The 24,791-nt window shown below is 39.9% G+C and overlaps 1 protein-coding gene and 1 non-coding gene across 7 annotated transcripts in view; both read left to right on the top strand.

The window, feature by feature from the left end:
* Positions 1-24,791, top strand: part of RPRD2 (regulation of nuclear pre-mRNA domain containing 2) — a 92,216-nt gene that overhangs the window by 66,798 nt on the left and 627 nt on the right. For 2 of the 6 annotated variants that reach the window (XM_040230755.1, XM_040230754.1), the window contains 5 exons: positions 7,614-7,896; positions 9,304-9,564; positions 11,562-11,762; positions 15,140-16,321; positions 16,462-16,550. In XM_040230755.1, the coding sequence (XP_040086689.1) occupies positions 7,614-7,896; positions 9,304-9,564; positions 11,562-11,762; positions 15,140-16,321; positions 16,462-16,550 (2,016 nt within the window). Of the gene's footprint in view, positions 1-7,613; positions 7,897-9,303; positions 9,565-11,561; positions 11,763-15,139; positions 21,315-24,791 lie in introns of those variants that run through there. The other 4 variants (XM_040230751.1, XM_040230750.1, XM_040230753.1 and 1 more) reach the window with 2 other exon arrangements.
* LOC120857136 lies at positions 5,789-5,918 on the top strand. The gene has a single exon (XR_005719606.1).

The following is a 24,791-nucleotide window of genomic DNA, read 5'->3' as shown; positions in this document are numbered from 1 at the left end:
TGGGAGGTTTTCTTTTATATTATTTCATTTCCTATACTTTTTCTTATTTTTAAGATGAATATTTATTTATTTAGACTTTTTTTTTTTTTTACTGTGCTTGGCCTTTGTAGCTACACATGGGGCTTTCTCTAGTTTCGTTGAGACAGGGCTGCTCTTTGTTGCAGTGTGCAGGCTTCCCATTGCAGTGGCTTCTCTCGTTGCAGAGCATGGCTCTAGAGCCACGGTCTCAGTAGTTGTGACACACAGGCTTAGTTGCCCCATGGCATGTGGAATCTTCCTGCACCAGGGATCGAACCCATGTCCCCTGCAGGCCTAGCAGAAAACAGTAGGAAGATTTCCTTCCCCGAGATCTTTATGCCATTGTTAACTGCTTTACTCATGTATATTTTCTATAATTTTTATTATTTTTCTTAAACAGTCAGTAGACTTTTAAAGAAATTAAGGGGAAAAGAGTCCTGTGTATTTACCATTTCTGTTATTTTTCATTCCTTTTTGTGAATCCGTATTTCCATCTAAGATCATTTTCCTTCAGCCTAAAGTCTAATATTTCTTGTAGTGCAGAACTGTTGGTGATGAACTTCTCAGTTTTTAATTTTTTAAATGTCTCTATTTTACATTTTTGAGAAAAAAAATTGGCAGTTTTTTTTTCTTTCAATGCCAAAAAATGTTCCTTTACCTGTCTTCCCTTGTTGTAATGAGAAGTCAGCTGTGCCTAGATTTCTTCTTTGTAGTTATCCTGCTGCAGAGGGATAAAGAGGGTTCATTGAGCTTTTTGGATCTGTGGTTGGATACTGTTAATAAATTTTAGAGCCTATTCAACTATTATCTTTTAAAATATTTCTTCTTTTTCATTCCTCTTCCTTCTGGGACTCCAGTTATACATCCCATGTGTTCTTAGATTTCTGCTCTTTTCATTCGTTTTTCTCACTGGACTAATTTTTGGGTACTTAATATTTGTTGTTGTTTAGTTGCCAAGTTGTATCTAACTCTTTTGAGATCCCATGGACTGTGGCCCGTTAGGCTCCTCTGTCCCTGGGATTTCCCCGGCAAGATTACTAGAGTGGGTTACCATTTCCTTCTCCAGGGGATCTTCCCAACCCAGAGGTTGAACCCACGTCTGCTACATTGGCAAGTGGATTCTTTACCAATGAGCCACCAGGGAAGCACTTGTCTTCAAATATTCTTTATTCCACTGAGTGAAGTCTGCTGTATTTTTCAGTTCTAGAATTTTCATTTGGTTCTTTCTCAGAGTTGCTTTTCTTTGTTGAGATTTCTAATCTAGTCATCTGTTCTTCATCTTTTCCTAAAAGTTTTTCAATGTATTTGTAATTACTGTCTTAAAAACCTTATGTATTCTAGTGTCTCGGTCATCTCTAGGTATACTACTGACTATTGTTTTATAATTTGTGTGTGCGTGTATACTTTAATCTATATATTGTCTCTGCATGTCTAAGAATTTATTTTACAGGAGACATTTTGAGCGATACTTGTGGAAACTCTGAATTGTGTCATTTTCCTTTAACAAATTTTCTTTTTTCCTGGCAATTAGTTAAATTATCTGTGGATTACTATGATGTAAAGGCTTTGGTTTTAGGCTTTATTAGGGTGGGTTTGTTTGGACATAGTCCTTAGTCTTAGAACATGGTCCTTACTCCTAATCCATGGCTTTTGGGGCATTTTAATAAGAAGTGAAGGTATTTACTAAGCCTCTCTAACTTATTGCATAAACCTTTAACTCTGCCTGGCACTGGGCACTGCTGAAATCTCTGCTCAGATCTTTAACTTCATAGTTTACTTGGAGATATCATCGAAGGAGCTATATCCACCATCCAGATTTATGTTTTTATTGTTATATATTTTAATTATACACACAGAGATTTTACAGTTGTTTCATGTCATCAACGTTTATTTAGTGTTTATTAAACTTTTTATTGTGATGCATTTAGTTGCTGTTAATATTTTCTCTTTATCTTTGGTTTTCGGTAGTTAAACAGTGATCTGCCTAGATGTGGTCGTCATTCATCGGTTTAGGGTTTGCAGAACCTTGAATCAGTGGTGTATTACTAGGACTGCTGTAACAAAGTATCTCAGAGTGGATACCTCAAACCTACATTAATTTATTGTCTTATACTTCTGGAGACTGTAAGCCCCAAATCAAGGTGTTATTAACAGTGTTAATTCTTTCTGAGGGCTGTGAGGGAAGGTTCTGTTCCTGGCTTCTCTGTTTAACTTGTAGATGGTAGTTTCCTCCTTATGTCTCTCCATGTGGCCTTTTCTGTTTCTAAATTTTCACTTTTAATTAAGACTACCTGTCATACTACTCTAAGGCCCATCCTGATGACTTCCTTTTAACTTGATTACCTTTAAAAACTCTTAGCTCCAAATAAGGTCCCAGTCTGAGGTATAGGGTTAGGACTTCAGTATATTATTATGAGGGGATATAATTCAACCCTTAACAAGTGCCTTAATGTTTTCATAAATTTGGGGATGTTTTCTTGTCAAATACAGTTTCTATTACATTATATCGCCTCTCTTCCTGGAACTCCGTTAATTTGTATATTAGATCTCGTCAGTGTTCCAAATGTCTTTTTATGTTCCTTTCTGTATTTTCCATTCTTTCCCTCAGTGCTTCTCTTCCAGATATTTTCTACTCACCAGTCTTCTTTTTTTTTTCTAACCAGTCTTCTAATGCATTAATTCTTTCTTCTGCTGAATTTGACCTGTTATTTAACCCATTGATTAATTTAGTTGGTTTTAGAATTGCCTTTTTTTTTTTTTCCCCAGAAAGGATTCTGTTTTTATGGTGAAATTCTGTTAACCTATTTTAATTTTTTCCTCTCATTTTTTTTCAGTGTTTACTTTGTAAAACTCTCAAACTTAAATATCTTAAGTACATTATGAAGACCTTTTTGGGGGGAATCATTTGAAAATAAGTTGCAGACACCCCATTACCCCCAAATATTTTCATGTGTGTTTTCCTCCAAGGTAATTTTCTCTTTCATAACCATACGAAATTTAATACATGGATGTACTATTATGAAGATTACAAATCAAATAGTTTGTCCAGTGTCTCCTAATTTGGATTTATATGATATTTCTTTGTGATCAAATAGAGGTTATCTGTCTTTAGTAAGAATATCATAGAAGTGATTGTGTTCTTCTCATTTCATCCTTTCAGTTAGCACACAAGTTTGATTTGTTTTACTACTTGTAACATTCCCTTTGATATCTTATTAAAGTGGCATCTTCGCAGCTTGTCCACTGAAAAGTTTTCACTTGGTGATTGCTGTGGACTGAATTCTGTACCCCCACAAAGATAATGATGAAGCCCTAACCCTTGGTACACATGAAAGTGACCTCGCTTGGAAATAGGGACTTTATGGATGTGATCAAGTTAGGGGGAGGTCATTAGAATAAGCCTCAATCCAGTGTCACTGGAGTCCTTATAAGAAGAGGGAAATTTGGATGCACAGAAAGAATGTCGTGTGACAACCACGACAGATGTTGTAGTGATGCATCTGACAAACCAAGGAATGCTAAGGGTTGATGGCCACCACCAGAAGCTAGGAAAAGGCAAGGAAGAATTCTGCCCAGTCTCAGAGGGATCATAGCCCTACTTGTACCTTGATTTTGGACTTCTAGCCTCCAGAATGTAAAAATGAAAGTGTTAGTCACTCATTCATGTCCAGCTCTTTTCAACCCCATGGATTGTAGCCTGCCAGGCTCCTCTGTCCATGGAATTCTCCAGGCAAGAATACAGAAGCGAATTGCCGTTCCCTTCTCTGGGGGATCTTCTGACCGAGGGATCAAATCCAGGTTTATGCATTGCTGGCAGATTCTTTAGGATCTGAGCCACCAGGGAAGCTACTAACTACATTCATTGCTAACTACTAATTCATTACAAAATAATTATTTTGATGCTCAAATTATTCCACGTGGCTAGCGGGAGCTCCTTTCAAGCTGCTTTCTGTGTTCTTTTAACCTGTCCCCATTGTTTTTTGTGTTTCCTTACTTTTGGAGCAAGGTATTCCAAGTTCATATTGCACTTTTCTGTCCAGCCTTGGAATCAGTCATTTCTCCAAGGAGTCTTGGTTCCTTTTAGTAAAAAAACATATTTTGAAACTGAGATCTGAATACTAGGTGTATTTATTCTTATTGGGATATCACTGCTGCCAGACCATATCAGTGTACAGAGCTAGGAAATACATGCATACATACTTAATCTATATACTCACATTCACATCTGTTATCTGTCGATGCATGTTAGAAACCATGTGTTCACACTGTTGTCTCCAGTCCCAATCCAACGCTACAAGGTTCATTCTAGTTTTCTTCCTTTCCACATTAGTAATTGCTTTTTCTAAAAATGCAAAATCTTGCTCCCCTTATCTTCAACATAATTGCTTAATTGATCATTGCCCATGTGTATAACCAATTTTCCAGCACTTCCATCCCTCCCATCACCCCTGTAGGCTTTCTTTTTAAAAAAAAATAATAAGTTTTATTTATTTTAGGCTGTGCTGGCCATTTGTAGCTGTGCGGGCTTTTCTCCAGTTGTACCAGGCAGGGCTCCTCTTCAGTTGCTGTGCACAGCTCCTCGTGGTTGTGGCTTCTTCTCCAGAGCATGGCACTGGGGCATGTGGACTTCAGTAGTTGGGATGCGTGGGCTGAATAGTTGCAGCTCGTGCGCTCAGGGCTTAGTTGCTCTGCGGCATGTATCCTGAACCTGTGTATCCTGCGTTAGCAGGTGGACTGAACCGCCAGGGAAGCCCTATAGGCTTTCTTTTTATCTTGGTTAGGCTTCAACTTCCCATGCAGTACCTTCCTCCCATGCAATCATTTTCCTTACTCCATTTTGGCTCCGTTACCTAACTTAGGCACCCTTAAGCTCTTGCTCTGATGAATTTTGGACTGAACTGTTCAAGATGATATTTTTCTGTATCTTCTTGAACATATAAATGATAGCTATTTGGATTTTGTCAGATGATTCCAATATTGAATGTACTTGTTTTGAGTATGTTCATAGTGTCTGTTTTTTCTTTTAGGTCATTTGGTCCTATCTCTTGGCATGCTTGTTGATTTATTGAATACTGAGCATTGTATATAAATATATTTCTGTAGAGTGTCGGTGATTTGTTTTCCTTCAGAAAGGATTCACCCTTTCTTTTGCTAGGCAATATTGTGAGAGGTAATCATATTAATCAAGTATGATTAATTATTTGGCTGAATAATCGCACTTCAGGCTGAATTGCAGTTTGGGGAAGGCTTTGATTTTCTCTTGTTCATCCAGCTTCTGGATCACAGATTTTTCCCACCTAGAGCCTGGGCCGATCACTAGGCCCCTTCCTTCATTGTGTGATTTGAACTCTAATCCTTGTCTCTTCTGTACCACGAGACTGTGTTTAACTCCACTTGACTTTTCAGAAATTTTCTGCTTAATTCAGCAAATAATGTGTTTTGTTTTTTTTTTTTTAATTCAAGTATAGTTGATGTACAATGTTTTGTTAGTTTCAGGTGTATAACATAGTGATTCAGTTACATATACACATGTATTTGTTCTCTTTCAGATTCTTTTCCCATATAGATTATTGCAGAATATTGAGTAGAGTTTCCGTGTACTATACAGTAGCTCCTTGCTGCTGGTTATCTATCAGCAAATATCTTGAAGGAAAAACAGTAGCATATTGTTAAGCCAGTTCTGTCCTTTCTCTTTCATAAGAATTTTGGCCTAATTTTTTTTAATGTTTCTATAGGCCAGCAAGACTGTTAAAAGTTCTGCATTTTTCTGTGGACATTTACTTCTATTCAGTTTCTTCTGAAGGTGAAGATAACTCTTTGTAAATGTCCTAGAGAAATACAGTAGCCTTCTGTTCACCCTTTGCTAGTAAAAAGGGTGGATCGTTCCACTACTGACATTAAAAAAAAAAAAGCATTCTGCATTTTTCTTTATATTATTTAGTAGTAACCCTCTGCCTTTTCCTTTTGCCTAAATTCTCAGATTTTTGCTTAGCTCCCCCATATCAGCAGGACTCTTAAGAGAAAGACAGCTGCAGAATGTCAGCTTGACTTAACTCATGGTTTCCCCCTGCTGGAGAATTGCCACCTGGGTTTTGGTTGCCTTGGCTCTCTACAGTTCATTCAAATGCGTGTGTGTATTTGTGTGCTTGTGAAAGTGTATAGATAAGTATATGTATATATCTGGCTTTTCTAGTTGTTCTTGATGGGAGTGTTGCTTTGCTACAAACTACTCAATTATATCCAGAAGCAAAAGCTCAATTATAGTATTTTATTTTCTACTCCCTAACACCCTTTTTTTTTGTTTGTTTGTTTGTTTGTTTTGCCCCACCACATGGCATGTGGAATCTTACTTCCCCAACCAGGGATTGAACTTATGCCCCCTGCATTGGAAGCATGAATTCTTAACCACTGTACTGCCAGGGAACAGTACTCCCCCATCCCATTTTAAAAATAATGCTCCTTGCTCAACCAACTGAAATGATTCCATGATCTAATAGTCCAAGACCCTTAACCAAAAGAAAAAGACACAGAGCTTCAAGCCATTGGCAGTTAAGATAATCAGATGACTAGTAGGATTTAAGCCAGGTGATCAAGGTTAACAGCAACAGTGGTACATCATATTGATGGTATGTACCTTTGAAGTGATGTGATGACAATTACACTTTACCTCTATGCTCTTCCTCCCCACAACCCATAATCCCGGTCAAATCATGAGAAGAACATTAGACAAAGCTCAGTTAAGAGAGCATCTACAAAATACCTGTCCAGTATTCTTCAAAACTGTCAGGTTCATCAAAAACATGGAAAGGAACGTCTAGCAAACTGTCACAAACAAGAGAAACCTAGGAGATGTGACAGGATCCTGGAATAGAAAAAGAACATTAGATAAAAACTGAAGAAATATTCATAAAGTATGGACTTTAGTTAATAATAATGATGATCAAAATTGGTTTATTAATTGTAACAAATGTATGATACTAAGGTGTCAATAATAGGGAAAATTGGGAACTTCCCTGGGGGTCCAGTAGTTTGGAATCTGTGTTTCCACTCAGAGGGTGTGGGTTCAATCCTTGGTCAGAGAACTAGGATCCCACATGCTATGCGTATGGCCAAAAAAGGGGGGAAATTGGGTGTAAGATATATGGGAACTCTATTTTATCTTCACAGTAATTTTGTACACCTAAAACTTTTAAAAAATAAACAGTTTTTTTTTTTAAGTCAATAGTGTTTGACCTCTCAAACTGCTTTATTTATGGATATAATTTTTGTCTTCTTGGTCATTGTTGTATTTCCAGTACCTAGAAGGTTGGCCAGCACATTTAGGCTCTTGATAAATATTGGTTGCCTGGAGGGATAGAAGAGAGCAAGGTGAATTACAGATAACTTGTAAGTTTCTGCCTTGGGTAACTGTGGATGGTAATAATGACTTAGGAAATAGAAGAAGCAGAGATTCGAAACTGTTCCATGCTTGACATATGATATGCTCTTGTTTTATACCAGTTATACAGTTAATAATAATGAAGAAATCTGATCTAGTCAGAATGGTAGCTTCTTGGTTACTTCTCAGAGGAGTAAACTCTTTTTTTCTCTTTTAGGCATATAAAACCTTTGCTAATCGAGTGAACAATTTAAAGAAAAAGCTGGATCAATTGAAGTCAACCCTTCCTGATCCTGAGGAATCACCAGTCCCTTCCCCAAGTGTGGATGCTCCCTCCCCGACTGGCTCTGAGTCCCCTTTCCAAGGAATGGGAGGTGAGGAATCCCAGTCACCAAATGCAGAGAGTGAGAAATCTGCCACACCTGAGCCTGCGACAGATAATCGTGACGTGGAAGACATGGACCTCTCAGATGTGGAAGACGATGGGTCCAAAATCATTGGTATGTCCTGTGTGATTCGTAGACCACTTGCTCCTTACCTGTTTTGCTTTCCCAACCAATAAATCTGTCACCAGCAGGTATTAGAAAGGTAGTTCAGTCCTTACAAAATTAGAGCACCAAGGTAGTAGTATTGTCTCTGGAGCAGTGGCTCAGGATTTGGCATGCCATGTAGATTAGGAATCTGTGCTGTTCAGAGAATTCTCCGGTGGTGCAGTGGTTAGGAATCTGCGCTTCTGCTACCGGGGGCCCAAGGTCCAAAAAGCCACATAGTGTGGCAGAAACAAAATACACACTGGATTCTAGAAACTTAGTGCCATAAAAAAGAGTGAAAATATCTAATTAATAATTGTTTATATTTATAATCTATTAAACTGAAAATATTTGGAGTGTATTGGGGTAAATATATTATTAAGATTAATTTTACCTGTGTTTATTATTATTATTTTTGCTATGGTTACTAGAAAATTTATAGTGATATATGTGTCTTGAATTGTATTTCTGTCGAACAAGCACTGCTCTAGAGGGAGGGCCACTTATGCTGAAATTCCTTATTCTCTGTCACTCTTGATCTTCAAGATTCCAGAGCCTCATTTTGTTAACCACACTTTCACAATTAACACAGTTAACCTGCATGGGTGAATTGTTTCTCTGGCATCCCCAGCTTTTATAATTATTTTTTATTCGGCAGTTTGACTTAGGTTGAATTTGATGCACTATCCATATAGTACATTGCCTTTAAAGTATTAAGAGAATCTTATTGCAGGAAGTATAACATTGCGTTAGTGTCTGATTTTACCCCAGTAGACCAATTTCGGGAGGTCAGAGGAAAGTACACTAACGTAAGTACAGAGTTTCTGTCTCTTAAGAAGCTCCCAGGTTAATGGCAGAAAAAAGACAGGACAGTTTATGACATAAACATTACTGAAAAAACACAAATGTGCACCAAATAATAACATGCTTCCAGAAATGTACAAATTCAGTACGCAGATACTAATATAGAAGAAATCATTAAAAAGTAAAATAAAAGATACTATAGAGGGACTTCCCTGGAGGTCCAGTAGTTAAGAATTTGCCTTACCATTCAGCGGATGTATGTTCGATTCCTGGTCAGAGAAGTAAGATCCCACATGTCTCAGGACATAAGTCCACATGTCACAACTAAGACCCAACACAGCCAAATAAATAAATAAATAAAAACATGCATTTGGAAAATTCAGTTTAAGCAGATACTAGCGGTGAGAAGTTTCATGAATTATTAAGAGTATAACTTTAAAAAAAAATCATGAATGAGTTTTCTCTAATAAATCAGTACATTTTAGGAAATATTAGGACATGTGATTCTGCATTGGAAGCAGAGTCTGGAAAGCAGTTGGATGCAATATCATCTCTTTTCTTTTGTTAAAACAGTAGAGGACAGGAAGGAAAAACCTGTGGAGAAGTCAACCGTATCCACTGCTGTACCCACAAAGCCAACAGAAAGTATCTCAAAAGCCTCTTCGTGTACTCCAGCACCTGTGACCATGGCAGCAACCCCACCTCTTCCAAAGCCTGTGAACACTTCTCTTCTCTCCCCTACTCCAGCATTGGCTTTGCCAAACCTAGCTAATGTGGACCTGGCAAAGATCAGTTCCATCCTTAGCAGCCTGACATCAGTCATGAAAAATACTGGTAAGTAGGCCTAGTAAAGAAGATAAAAAGCCTATTTCTATCTTTCTAATTGAACCATCAATCTGAGTTTTGTTTTTGTTTTCTAATTAAAAGTAATTTTTTAATTATAAAATAAAAATACAATACATGATCACTATAGAAAAATTAGAAAATAAAAGAATAAATCTTCATAGCCTGCCACCCCAAAGGAACTCACTTCTGTTTATTAACCTTTCAAGTATGTGTGTGTGGGGAAGTAAAATATTTGCGTTAATTTTTCTGTCAATAATTGAAGCCTTGGGAGGGGAAATAGTTGAAGTGTATTGCATGTACAGTTGGTTCTCCATATTCATGAGTTCTGCAGCTCAGGTTCCACATCCATGGATTCAACCAACCATGGATTGAAAATATTTGGGGGGAAATTTTTTTCAGAAAGTTGCAAAAAACAAAACATGAACTTGCCTTGCCCTGGCAGTTACTTACGTAGCATTTACATTGTAATGTGTATTATAACTAAATCTAGAGATGATGTAAGGTATATGGAAGAATGAGCAGTTCTCTGGCAGTCCTGTGCTTAGGGCTAGGCACTTTCACCTTCATGGCCCAGGTTCAGTCCCTAATCAGGGAACTGAGACCCAGCAAGCCGTGTGGCATGGTAAGTAAGTGTATACACACATAGGCACTGTATATAGAAGGATGCTCATAGGTTACATGCAAATACTATTTGCCATTTTATAAGGCACTTGAGCATCTGCAGATTCTGGTATATTCAGGGGTCCTGAAACCAGCCGCCCATTGATACTGAGGGACAAATGTACTGTTTTGAAATCAACTACTAAAAATTTAACTCCGTATCATGAACATTTTTATAAGTCATTAAATATTCATCTACATCATCTGATAGCTTAACAGCATTCAGTAGTTTATATTATTTATCATTAGACCATCTAGTATGTTTGCAGTTTTTCACTATTGTAAAGAATACTTAATGAACAACCTTAATGCTAAAAATGTATGCACAACCCTTCTTAAAAGGAACTTTAAATAGGGCTTTTTTGTTTAATGGAAATCTTAATGAAAATTTACAAAGTAGAGCCCTTGTATATGCTTATCACTCATCTTCAACAGTATAAACACATGGCCAATCTTGTTTCTGCTGTGTCCTCTCTAGTCCTGATTATTTTGAAGAAAAGCCCAATTATTTCATTTCTTCATAAATAATTAAATATTTATTTATAAAAGGTAAAGACTCAAAAAAATCAGCATGTAAGTTTTTTAATTATATATAACTAAAACAATCTCCAAAATATGTACTATTTTGTGTACCAACTATATGAAAGTTCCCATTGTTTCTCAGTCTTTCCAACACAATTTAGTTTTGTTTTATACTTTGTCAAATTCTTAGAAAAAATTGTTTGTTGGAATCTGCATTCTTTTCATTAAAGATGTAAAATTTTCTTTCATTTGTTTATCAGTAATTTTTTCTTTATTAAATACCTGTTTATATTAAAAAATAAAATGACTTTCTCTTTATATACCTTTTTTCCTGTTAAAAATTAACCCAGTGTTTCAAAATGTAAAAATGTAAACATTGCTTGTATTAAAAGTCCATGTAAAAGGAAATAACTTATTTATCTCATAGAATTATTCAGTGACCAAGTCTGATCATAATTAACCAGCAATATTTATTGAGCACTTACAGAAGTCTGATGTGTAGGTTTCATTTGGTACAGAAAAAAGAAATAGGTTCTCTAATCTCTTTCTACTGGTGCTCTGAAAGCTAGTAAATACATATGAAAAAAAAACTTGATGTTTGTCTAATTTAATGATGTTCCAAGTAGACAGGAGCAAGTCTTAATTTTCAGATTTTTTCTTTGTATATGCAATGGACAACTAGTGGATCATGCACAGAAGAATTCCTATGAGACATAGCAGACTCAATTCAGTGACTGGAAAGTGTCATGCATTTAAAGGTCATTTTGAATTGCGTATTCTTGAGTTGATCTTTCTGCCACCAGGGGTCAGTCCTGCATCAAGACCTTCTCCAGGAACTCCTACAAGCCCGAGCAACCTCACCAGTGGCCTGAAAACACCTGCACCTGCCACAACAACCTCTCACAACCCTCTGGCAAATATCCTCTCGAAGGTGGAGATCACCCCAGAGAGCATTTTGTCTGCTCTTTCCAAAACCCAGACACAGTCAGCCCCTGCACTGCAAGGTAAACTGACATGTGCCAGAGGGGTTTTGAACTGTGAATGTTTGTCTCTGGCTTAATCCTGGATACCATTTCTGAGAAATATAAAGCCATGAAATATATAATACAGTTTGTTCATTTATAGAATTTTGAAATGTCAAGAAAGAGACTTGATTAAATATGCTCTAGTCTAATCCCCTCCTTGGGTGAGGAAATTTAAGCTCGCTGAGGTGATGTGACCAGGTTAAGGTCACACATTGGTCTTTTTAGAGGAGCTGAGACTAAAAGCCAGATTTCTTGACTGGAGTCTAGTATTCTTTCACTTATTTATCCCACACTCTTAGTATAGGTGAGTATGTGTTGAATTTTACATATTTTAATGTTAACTGAAACTAAAAACAATAAAAAAAGATCAGTCTGCTATCAGAAATCTTAGAAGACATGATTATCTCCTTTTTTATGTCCAAATGGCCTCTATAGATATCATACCTTTTTCTGTTTTCTGACTACCTATTGAAAGTGTTAGTTGCTCAGTCATGTCCAACTCTTTGTAACCCCATGAGACTGTAGCCCACTAGGTTCTTCCTTCCATGGGATTTCCCAGGCAAGAATACTGGAATGGGTTGTCATTCCCTTCTGCCAGGGATCTTTCCAAACCAGGGATCAAACTCAAGTCTCCTGCATTGCAGGCAGATTCCCACCAGGGAAACCTACCTATTATCTCTTACCTTGTTTGAATCTCTCTATTCAGCCTTGCTAATTATGTTTTATGCCTAAAACTGTCTGCTGCTTTTTTTTTTTTTTTTTTGCTTCTAACATTTTTTCATAAAGCTTACCTTGCTCTTTGTTCTCAGATCCTTCAGTTACCAACCTGAGTATAATTATGCAGTGAATTACAGCTTCAATATAGTGATTTACTCTGCATCAGTAGTTCTTAACCAGAAGTCTCCAGGGAACATTTGGCTGTGTCTGAAGACATTTTTGTTTGTCACAGCTGGGGTTGAGGTGGGGAGCTACTCCATTTGAGGGGTAGAAGCCAGGGATGCTGCTCAATCCTACAGTGCATAGGAGAACCCCAACAACAAAGTATACAACCCACAATGTCAGTAGTGCTGAGATCCCACTTTATATGAATAGAGCGCAGCAGTACAGGTATCTATTCATTTTCTTATTTCCTATACTTCTATAAGTGGATCCGCCGAGCACTGTATTATAGTGAACTTTGTCTTACAATACAAGAGAATTTTGTTACACATGACTAAATACTACTAGATAGTAATCCACACCTCTACATACTGACACCAGCAAAAGAATTAATGGTAGTGTTCCAGTGCAACTCGCACTGCTAATTTCAGGGATAAGTAGCTTGAGAGATTGGCATGTTGATGATTTCTCCTTTCTAGTTTCTCTTCTATTATCATTGTGTAATTACAGTAAAAACCTTAAACTCACTTGTATTTCAACTTCTTACATAGATGTAATACATAGACCTTAAGAAGCTTTTTCTTTGAGCAGATTGTTAAAACAATATCATGTAGACCTTCAAATCAGGCAAAATTTAAACAGAACTAGGTGTGTTGTGATAGAATAAAAAGTGGGACTCTCAGAAAAAACACTTTGTGGAGTAACAGGGCAGTTCACCACCTTTGAGTTCCTCATGGAAAGTGGAATTTTCCTTACCTTTTAAAAGGACTATGTCTGACAACTTAAATAGATACCTTTCTTCAATGACCATAAAGGAAATCTCTTAGAATTTTGCTCTCAATGTCTCACCTACAGCCCTTAGTTATATTTTCAGCACAAAAGAATGACTTCAGTGGGCAGACACCATAGTGTATGGTTTAAGATTGAAGTAAAGTAATATTTAGTGTAAGAGAGTAATATTTTCCCTATTACCAGAAGTCTGAGTAGTATCTTATGTTAAGAAGATGATCTCTTGAAGAATTCCTTTCACAACATCTGAAAGATATGCTGGAATATCATTTTTAAATCATATGATATTATCACTTTCCAGTGCTTCAAGACTTCTGATTTTGGTAAAAGCAGTTGCTGTTAAGAATTAAACTATTAAAAATAGGAAAATTGTATAGCCAGGGAGATTTTTTTTAATTAAATACAGATTTTTTTTTCAGGAGGATAGCAATGAAAATAAACAGTGTTTTAATTATTTGGATTTTTCAAATATTGGATAATAATAAAAGCCATGCATCATTGTTCAGAAGTCAATGGCATTTGAAAATGCTGCAAAGATGGAACAACCTTAAAATTTTTAAGACCTTAAATCTCTTAGCAAATAAGGATAAAAATTGAAATTTTAAAGAAACAATAATTGAAATATCAAATGCAATATTTTCTTTCATATATCATTATGAAGGAACAGTTTTAGTTTACAACTGAAAGCTATTAATTCAGGTGAAGTGTATGTAAAATTTTCATTTGTGATCAGAAATTGAGTAAATTTTCTAAAATATGATTGGATTTTAAATAAAGAACCTTCTGTTATTTCTTGATCAAATATTTTTTCAAGAAATTTTCTACAGGAGCAGTTTGCTTTGGTGGACTTCAGCCTGCCTTTGCCCTCAGAGAATTCTTTCTTGGTGCTCTGAGAATGTTTTGTCTGTCAGCAAGTAGAGTTGGATCTCCTCAGTGTCAACATGTATAGACCAATAATCCTTGAATTTTCCAAGCTATACGAAGGGGATTGGTGTGTCTTCTTGTCAAAGGATCAGTGTCCCCAAAGGTCTAATTCTATAAGCTTTGTGGTGTATATATTTATATTTATTATTGCTACATTTTACAACTAAAAATTTTACAACCGAAGCCTTGTTTCCCCAAATATTACACCAATCCAGCAAGATATGCTTCTTAAAAGAAACATCACAGGTCACATAAGTCCCTGCAATTTGCATGTCGTTCTCTCTGTCCTAAGAATAACTGTACATTAACTTATTAGAGACAGTTGCGGAAGTTGGAAAGGAAGGATAGGGCAGAATATCTATTTGCGTTTAGAGAAACAATTCCGCAGACCAAACATTAAGAAACTGGCTTAAAGTGTTATTTTACAGATAATTATGCCCCCTTTCTTTTCCTGCTTTGTCTTGTTAACTCTGAGTGATTCTGACACTAAAATCTCCCTCTTCCTGTTGCCTTTTATTTTTGCCATGTTGGCCTTGTTTCATGACTACTAGAAATATTTCAGTAATTTGCTCTCCTTATATTGATAAATCAGACCAGTGTTTTCTGTGACATTTAGCCATTACTTGTTTGTTCTAAATCCCTTTGATCTCATATTTTAATGTCTGTCTAGTTCCCACTGGAATGAATATCTGATTAGCCTACATTGTTTTCATTGGAAAGTAGGGAGTTGTTGTTCTTAACTTATCTAATCTTTGTTTCTACAGGCCTGTCATCTTTACTTCAGAGTGTTACTGGGAATCCAGTTCCATCCAGCGAAACTACACCCCAGAGCACTTCAGCTTCCCCTGCTAACACCACAGTCTCTAGCATAAAAGGAAGAAACCTGCCCTCCAATACCCAGTCCTTTATTCCCAAAAGCTTCAACTATTCTCCTAATTCCTCAACTTCTGAAGTCTCGTCAACATCAGCCAGCAAGACCTCAATTGGGCAAAGCCCAGGGCTCCCAAGCACTACTTTCAAGCTCCCCTCCAACACTCTGGGGTTCACAGGTAACCACAACACGAGCCCTGCTGCGCCGCCTGCTGAAGTTGCCATATGCCAGTCCTCAGAGGCCTCCAAGCCAAAGCTGGAGTCAGAGTCCACCTCCCCGAGCCTGGAAATGAAGATCCACAACTTCTTAAAAGGTAATCCTGGTTTCAGTGGCTTAAACTTAAACATCCCAATCCTGAGCAGTTTGGGATCCAGTGCTTCAGCAGAAAGCCATCCATCAGACTTCCAGCGTGGCCCTACTAGCACGTCAGTCGACAACATTGATGGAACCCCGGTACGGGATGAACGGAGTGGGACGCCCACTCAGGATGAGATGATGGACAAGCCCACGTCCAGCAGCGTGGATACCATGTCCCTGCTTTCCAAGATCATTAGCCCTGGTTCCTCAACACCCAGCAGTACAAGATCACCACCCCCTGGGAGAGAGGAAAGCTTCCCCCGAGAGCTCTCCAGTTCTGTGTCTACGTTTCGGCCCTTTGGCTTGGGCAGTGACTCCCCCTATAAGCAGCCTTCCGATGGAATGGAGAGACCGTCTTCTCTGATGGACTCTTCACAGGAGAAGTTCTATCCAGATACTTCTTTCCAGGAAGATGAAGATTACCGAGATTTCGAGTATTCAGGGCCTCCACCATCTGCCATGATGAACCTAGAGAAGAAACCAGCCAAGTCTATCCTGAAATCAAGCAAGCTTTCTGATACCACTGAGTACCAGCCAATCCTGTCCAGTTATAGCCACAGGGGTCAAGAATTTGGGGTAAAGTCTGCCTTTCCTGCATCTGTGCGGGCCCTCCTGGACTCCAGTGAGAACTGTGGCCGGCTTTCGTCTCCCCCTGGGCTGTTTAGTGCCTTCGGCGTCAGAGGGAATGAAGCGGGGTCTGACCGGTCACCATCGCCGAGTAAGAATGATTCATTTTTCACCCCTGACTCCAACCACAATAGCTTGTCTCAGGCTGCCACGGGGCATCTCACTTTGCCACAAAAGCAGTACCCAGACTCTCCTCACCCAGTCCCACATCGGTCCCTTTTCTCTCCGCAGAATACCCTTGCTGCCCCCACGGGCCACCCACCCACGTCAGGTGTAGAGAAAGTCCTGGCCTCTACCATTTCCACCACGTCGACAATTGAGTTTAAGAATATGCTTAAGAATGCCTCACGAAAGCCCTCAGATGATAAACATTTTGGCCAGGCCCCCAACAAGGGCACTTCAAATGACGGTGTCAGCCTGTCAAACCTTGCCCAGCTCAGCTTGACGGCCGCCGATCAGCAGCAACAAGAAGAGCACTATCGCATAGAGACTCGAGTCTCCTCCTCCTGCTTAGACTTGCCTGATAGTACCGAAGAGAAGGGGGCCCCTATAGAAACCTTGGGTTATCATAATGCATCCAATAGGAGGATGTCAGGCGAGCCAATACAGACTGTAGAGTCCATCCGAGTCCCTGGGAAGGGAAATAGAGGACATGGGCGTGAGGCTTCAAGGGTGGGTTGGTTTGATCTGAGCACCTCAGGAGGCTCCTTTGACAATGGCCCCTCAAGTGCCTCTGAGTTGGCATCCCTTGGGGGCGGGGGCAGCGGAGGCCTCACTGGCTTTAAAACAGCACCATACAAAGAACGAGCACCCCAATTTCAGGAGAGTGTCGGCAGCTTCCGTTCCAACAGTTTCAACTCAACATTTGAGCATCATCTCCCCCCATCCCCCTTGGATCATGGGACACCCTTCCAGAGAGAGCCAGTGGGGCCATCATCTGCCCCACCCGCCCCTCCTAAGGATCATGGTGGTATCTTCTCTCGAGATGCACCTACTCATCTACCCTCTGTGGATCTTTCAAACCCCTTCGCAAAGGAGGCAGCCCTGGCCCACGCTGCCCCACCTCCTGGGGAGCACGGCGGAGTTCCTTTCCCCACCCCACCCCCTCCTCCGCCCCCCGGGGAACATAGCGGCAGTGGCGGGAGTGGCGTCCCTTTTTCTGCTCCTCCTCCTCCTCCACCTCCTGGTGACCACTCTGGGGTTGTACCCTTCCCAACCCCACCACTGGCAGAGCACGGAGTGGCGGGGGCCGTGGCAGTATTTCCCAAGGACCATAGTTCCCTCCTTCAGGGGACCCTGGCTGATCATTTCGGGGTGCTCCCAGGACCCAGGGACCATGGGGCCCCCACCCAGCGGGACCTCAACGGCCCCGGCCTTAGCCGTGTGCGCGAGAGCCTGAGCCTGCCCTCCCATTCTTTGGAGCACTTGGGCCCAGCCCATGGAGGAGGAGGTGGGGGAGGCGGCAACAGCAGCAGTGGCCCCCCCTTGGGTCCCTCGCACAGAGACGCCATCAACCGGAGTGGTATGATCTTGCGGAGTCCCCGGCCAGACTTCCGGCCTAGGGAGCCTTTTCTCAGCAGAGACCCTTTCCACAGTTTAAAGAGACCCAGGCCACCTTTCGCTAGGGGCCCTCCGTTCTTTGCACCAAAACGCCCATTCTTCCCTCCCAGGTACTGATGGAAACTAAGGGAAAGGCATTTGAACAGTAGAGAGCGTTGGAAGTAGGAGTTTGGTTTATTATCATTGTTTTTATTTGTTCTCCCTCCTTTGATCTGTTTTTTCTTTCTTTTTTTATTATGACAAAGGACCTCCCTTCCAAATTAAAAAGTTATATATGCTTACATTTCACTATTCCATCCAGTCCTCCCACCCACTGCACTTATACCTACCTTTTCCAAGATGTTTGTATTTTAAGGGGGTGGGGGCAAAGAAACACAACTAAAGCCACTTCATTTGGCTGGGGGGTTGAAGGGTGGGGAGGAGAACAAATCTTATTTTACCCCATCTATTGAAGAGTATTACTACATTTGAAATAAAACTTCCATCAGTACAGATAATACCATGTGCAATGTTGGGATGTCATTTGGGGCTTGGCTTATCACCTGGTCAATGGAGGGATTCTTGTCCCCTTCTCTCTCCAACTCAGTTACCTGCTATAAGCCGTGTGGCTGTCTTCCCTGTGTGCTCTGTGGCCTGCGGACAGCCAAGAGATGTTGCAGGGGAGGAAATGTGGGAGACCTCGGACCTGTCAAGTTATTTGGGGGTTTTCTTTTGTTTTAAAAGGCATATTGAAGTTGAGTTCTTGACCTTTCTCCCAAAGTCTAAGCCTTTGTTTTTTAATTCAGCCTCTTCTGAGGTTCTATCAGGCAACAACTTTGAGGAAATACGGACCTCATTTTATCCTAGTAAAGAATTTTCCTCCTCTGATTAGAAGAAAGAGGGCCAGGTATATTAAAAGAATAAGTAACTGCAATACAGAGAGAGAGGAGCCATTGATGGTGTGATCTGACTTGGCCATCTGTCATAAACATATTTCTGAGGTGGTTTCACATATCTGGCATCAAGCTCTTGCTTCCTGCTTTTTTTTTTCATTGACTTTTTCTCCCAGTTTTCTCATCTGCATTTCTAGTCTAGCCAGAAAGTCACTGTACTTGACAGTAGATAAAGAGCTGCAACTGAAACATTCTCAGATACTAGCCCAGGTTTTTTTTTTTAAGTAGACATTTTTACCATGGTGCCTCCCTAATGTTGTGACATTTGTTGGTAGTTGTCACCAAAAGTTAACTATGGGGAAAGGGAAATATTTGTCTTTATCTTTCTTTACCCTTGACCTAGTCCTGTATTCACCCCTCTTCTTGGTATTCTGAAGAAGGAAATTTAGTAGCATCTTTCTTTATACTCTTTAGCTCTGTCTTAGTGACAAATGGATGTTACACATATCCTTGCAGACAAACAGGAGGACCTGATTAAGTTAACCCCACTCTATGGATAGCGACCTGTCACATTTCAAGGCTCAAACCTTATCCTCACCTCCCACTCTCAATAGAAAATGTTTATGCCCTTAGTCATTTTACATGGAAAAAAAAAAAAAAAGTGCTTTTTTTCTCCCTGAACTGAAAAGCTCCTTATTTGTATTTCTACAGCTAGTACTGAGAAAAGACAATCACTGCGCTTTGAGTGTTTAGGGACACTGAAAAGCAAATGTTGCTTTACTACATTTTTTTTTTTTATAATTTTTTTCCTCAGTGTCTTACCCTAAAGTATACACTGGTAATCTCCAGCCAGATGAGTAAAAGACTATAAAAGGAAATCCTAGCAAGTTTCATATTTTCTTCCAAGTTAGTGTAGAAGTCACTGTAGGAAGTGTAGGGATTGCTTTGGATTCCCCCGGTGAAGTTTTACAGATGGGAGAGCGTGGGCAATGTAGTGACAGAAGGTGATTCTTTGTCTCAGAATAAGCTTGCTTTGCAGGTAAAAGAGCAGCTCAAAGCCATTGTGCATCATAGTTTGGGAGTTTTTGTGTAATTTATTCCATGTTACTTGTTTGGGCTCTCCAGGAGTCCTCCATCTTCCTAATGCATTTCTGGTCTTAAGCCAGCTGTTCTTTCTTTGACCTTCTCAAGTCTCTGTGCTGTAGCTCTCCTTGCAAAAAAAATGCATGATACCACAACGTTGTAAGTGGGATGAGGTATATAGTGTAGCAAAGCAAAGAAACAATACAGTTATACTGAGTCCTAAGACATTTGTTTAGAGAAAAGTATAAGAGAGTGTGAGGGTGGGGTGGGGGGAGGTAAAGGGAGGAAGTTTTAACTCAAAACTGAAATAGATTTTTTTTCTTTTGCAGAAAATTAAGTGGGCTGTTTTTCATTCTAGAATAAAAGAATGTGAATTCTTTCTGCTGCTCTCGATTAATCTAAAAATAGTGTTTACTTGAAATGGCTCTCTGACCATTTGATTTTTATCAGAAAATGAGGGGTTGGTCAGCAAAGTGGTTTCTTGAATGTTGGGGCAGGTTAATTGTCCTCAGAAGCATGATAGCTAGTACATGAAAGGGAAGACCTTGTACAGTTTTAAAAGATGGACTTTAAGGGTTGGGTTTCTGTGGAGTGTGTTTTGTTTTTTTAAGCCACAAAATCCATTTGTTTCAGGATGGAAATGAGGATTTGTATGTAACTGTCACCTGTTTGTTACCTTTAAGGACATCTGCCTACAGCAGTCAGTGAAGACAACGATGTGTATATATATGTGATATAGTGAAACAAGACAATTCTGGTATTCATAACATGAAACAAAGGGGTTTTATTCTTTCTGTGTCTGTGATTTAAAACTCCGTGCCCATGCTCTGACTTTTGTATTTCAACCTCAGAACAAGATTTTTTTAAAAGCATAGTATAGTGCGTCTTGGCAAGGACATGATTCAGTATGCAAACAGATAATGCGAAGTTGTTACTAAGGTTCTTGGTGCTCACTGTAAAATCACAGACAGAGAATCGGTGGGTGCGGCATGAGTACACTGGTACCACTTAAAATTCAGTGATACATCAGAAATTGAGTCCTTAAATATTCTGTAAAAGTTTACTCTTCAGTCAGCTTAGATTCAACCTCTATCCTTGCTCCCATTTGCCCTCCCAAATTTTGTTGAGAATAAACAGAATTTGGTTGGTTTCCAGGGAGGGTAAAATGATAAGAGAATAGGCCTTTCATCCTTTCCAGTCCCAGGAATACAATGTTTGTGATGTATATGGTACAGCAAACCTATCTAGATAATGTGAATATGCTAAAACTCCTAATTGCAGAATATTCACTATCAGTCCTGAAGTTACTGGTTCATGCAGAAGTAAGCTTCAGCTGTTACTGTTTTGAAGCCGCTGTAAATTACTGCTTTTTCTCCTTTTTGCCTCCCCTCTTCCCCCCTTTTTTTGAATGGGCTGGGGTGCCTGTTAAGATTTAAATTAGATATGTTGGATTGATATTCTCACGTGTTCAGTGTGGAAAACAAAACAAGTACATGCTTTAGAGGCAACAACAATGAAATCCTTTTGAAATGTGTATTAATATCATTTAATAAAATAACTAGTTCTAAAGGTTTGACATTTTTCTTTTGAGATTTGGGGCTTTGACCAAGGCTTCTCTGGTGAATGCAAATAGGAGGGAACTTCTCCAGAAGCTGAAACTGCTGCTTTGAGGAACAGGCCTATTGTTGGAAAGACCTAAGTTTTCTCCAGCAAAGACCCTACATGACTGTCCAGGGCTGAAGGTGAAACCAGCTACAGGAATGCAGGAAGAAAAGCCTGAATATATCTCTGAAGATACAGTTGTATTTGCTTTTGGTCTAAACGTGCAAGGAGGGTAGAGGGGCTGGTGTGTGTGCACCTGCACAGGTCTGAGGCAAACACACGCCAAAGACCCCCCATCTCAAGCCTGCCTTGCGACTGCTTGCGCTTTCCTCTCTTCCAGCCATTCCTTTTTTTTTTTTTAATCTCTTTGCCCCCAATATTATGTTTTTGTTTTCCTGTTTAATAAAGTATGGTTTCCTTTGTTGTGTGGTTGACTTTTCCCCTCTCTGATCTTGTCCAGCTGTCCGCTTTGACTTCCGCAGTCAATGTCACTGAAGGCATTCTGAGCTTCTTAAGATCTTTATGGCCTTGTGGGTTTTGTTTAGTCCTTTATGGCAATTCAGTTTTGGACAACGGGTGGGGCAGGATCAAGATGTTCAGGGAGTGGTTGGTAATGAAGTGGGTATACCGTATGGATGATAATTTTGTACGTCTTCCCAAAAACTTGTACGATTGTGAGCAAAAAAGTATTTTTAAAGCAAGCATAAAATTGGGGCAGTGGCAGTCAGGATCCTTCTGGACAATTCTTTGCCCACATCTACCCTTCTCACATATTGCCAGTAACAGAAGCCACACTCAACCCCTCTCTCACCCCATCCCTTTTCATGACCCAGTGAGGCTTAATGTTGGCTAAAGGGGTAAAGAGAGTCATTGCATCTAGACCAGGCCTGAATCCCTGGCAGGGTAGAAGGCCCTAAATAGCAGCCTTGAATATGTGAAACTGCACGCATGTCATCAGACACTTCAGAAATAGCACAGTCTAGGAACACACCCAGCAGGTAGGGGTGTACACTGTACTGGCCGCTTCTGGAATCCAGCTCACCCTAACTTCCTGGTCCCCACTTGGGGCCTTGACTTGCCACCTGGTTACTGTCCCCATCCCAAGGAAGCAACAGCTTTTAGAACTCCTCACTAGCCTTTCTGGGCATGTTGAAAATACACAACTTCCACACAATTGTTTTATTTGGGCCAATATAGTATAGAAGGAATGAGTTGCCCCCTCATGTATGTAGACAGAGTATGTTTTAGGGTATGGAGGCGTTTCTCATACTTGATTATGAGTAAACTGTATAGGCAAGTCCGGTCAGCTGCTGTTCACAGTTGCTGAGTAATAACTCATTGAGGCTGCAAGAGGGACACCGATGAGATGGCTCTTAAGTAAACATCCTGCTCTCCCCCCATGTAGAAGTAGAAGCACATGTGCTTTAAAGGAAAGAAGCAAGTGCCATGTAAAATTATTTCTGACAAACTAGGGGGTGGGGGAGGACAGAAGAAACAATAGTTACAAGTTTGAGGGGAACCAGATAAGAAGGCTGAGATCTATTTAGAAACTGATAATTGCAGTTACCCTATCCTTTTCCTTTATCACTGTGGCAGGAGTCAAAAGTTGAGAACACAGATGTGGGTGGAGGGGCTAGTGAGCAGTGCCAACAGAGGAAACAAATACAGGCTGCAGTTTGTGTTTGACTCAAAAGGGTGTTGACTAACCCAGCACACCCTGGATCTGCTGGGGTTCTTAGCAAATTAGATGTTCCACCATTCCTTCCTTTTCCTTCCCCATTGGATCCCTTTCTTGAGAATTAAGTCCTTTGTCACCTAATTTGTGGGAAGGAGGAGATAAGACTTCAAACTTCCTACATTTTTTTGGGGGTGTTTCAGTTGGAATGGGTAGAAAGGAGATGGGTTTCCTCCTCCCCTGGCTAGAAATCCTTTGCACCTACATAAGGCAGTACTCAAAGTCTCATGTTTTCTAGGTGGCCAATCGTTGCCAAGGGCAGTAGTGATTAGTAAAGTATTAAGTTGGAATCTTGGATTTTGGGTAGTGGTCCATATAGTCGTACAGATAATATCTAGGACCTTCCTTCAGGGTACTTAGGTCTTTGTTTTTGTTACTTTATTTCAGCATTGAACTTAAGTTGACACTGGCTCCTGTGTTCAGGAAATGTCATATTTTCTTGAACTGACCAACCAGGGTCATTTAAAAGGCGTGGTGGCTGTATTTCTCTTGTACCGACTCAAGAAATGTCTTAGGAAAGGACAATCTTAGTAGAGACTTTTTAGGGGAGCCCAAGGTTTTGTTTTCAATTTATCCCCATGCTCTGGCTAGAATGTTTCCCCCTCAATTTACTCAGCAAAGTTGGCTGGACTACCTCTGTAGTATATTTAAAGCAAAGTTAAAGTTTGGCCCCATCCTAGATCTTTATTACTAAGGGGGGAAAGAAATTTTTTTAACCTAAACTCCCCACAGCACCTACTGTAGCTTTAGCCACTCTGCTAGTTATTTGGGCCTCAAAACCATTTGGTGGCAATGATACAAACCTTTCTTGTATTTTACCTTCTTATATTTCTCCTTTTTCCCTCAATATCTCTTCTACCGCTTTGGTGTAGGGAAATTTTGCTTCTAAGAATGAAGGTTTGGAGGTATGTGTTGCTCCTGATAACAAGAGGGAAATGTACTGTACTTTTCCATGGAGAGAATTCTTACAGTTAAAGATGATAAAAACAATACCTGCTCAACCAAAGCTGTAACTAACAGGATGTCTATTCTAAGAGTGGAGTAAAGCTGAGAGTTTCTCAAAACTGATTCAGGGTCTAGTGTACCCTTTTCTGAGGAGTTCTTTTCCCTAGACTTCTATGAAACCTTCTGGCATTATTTCCTAAACTCTTCTTTTTCCTTAACCTTAGACTAGTAGAGGTTATTTGGTAAGATGTCTCTTTGCCTGTTTTCTTGGCTTTTTATTAACTTTCTCTCCACCCTATTAAAGGCCTCTTAGGGCCCAAAGGCTCCTAGGACTGTTCCCTGGAGAGAAAAAAAAGAGATGAGCTACCAAACGTGATGCATGGTGATGATCCTGGTCCCTGTGAGACAGCATAACGTGTTATAACACTGGTCCTGCATTCAGATGGAGTGGGGCTTGACTTCTTTGAGAGTCATTTTCAACATTTTGAAGGGACTGTAAGAAGAACTACTACTTGGGGTTCTCGGAATTCAGTGAGATAGTGAAGCATGGCACTTGGCACATAGTGGTTGTTGAGTAATATTCTGGTGGAAGGGAGGAGCAGTTTTAGCAACAGATATTTCCCCAGCAGGCTAATTGGCTAAAATTCTGAGGCTGAGATGGGCTAGTCACAGATCAGAAGTTGTGAAGACCCAGTGGTTAATGTGTTGGCCTTTGCTAGCTTACTCTTGCCTGCTTGCTTGCTGGCTTGCTTGTGACACAGGGA

Source organism: Oryx dammah, unplaced genomic scaffold (genome assembly GCF_014754425.2).
Source record: "Oryx dammah isolate SB20612 unplaced genomic scaffold, SCBI_Odam_1.1 HiC_scaffold_28, whole genome shotgun sequence".
NCBI lineage: Eukaryota > Metazoa > Chordata > Mammalia > Artiodactyla > Bovidae > Oryx > Oryx dammah.
Note: the sequence above shows the minus strand (reverse complement) of the source record. Positions and strands in the feature narration are given on the sequence as shown.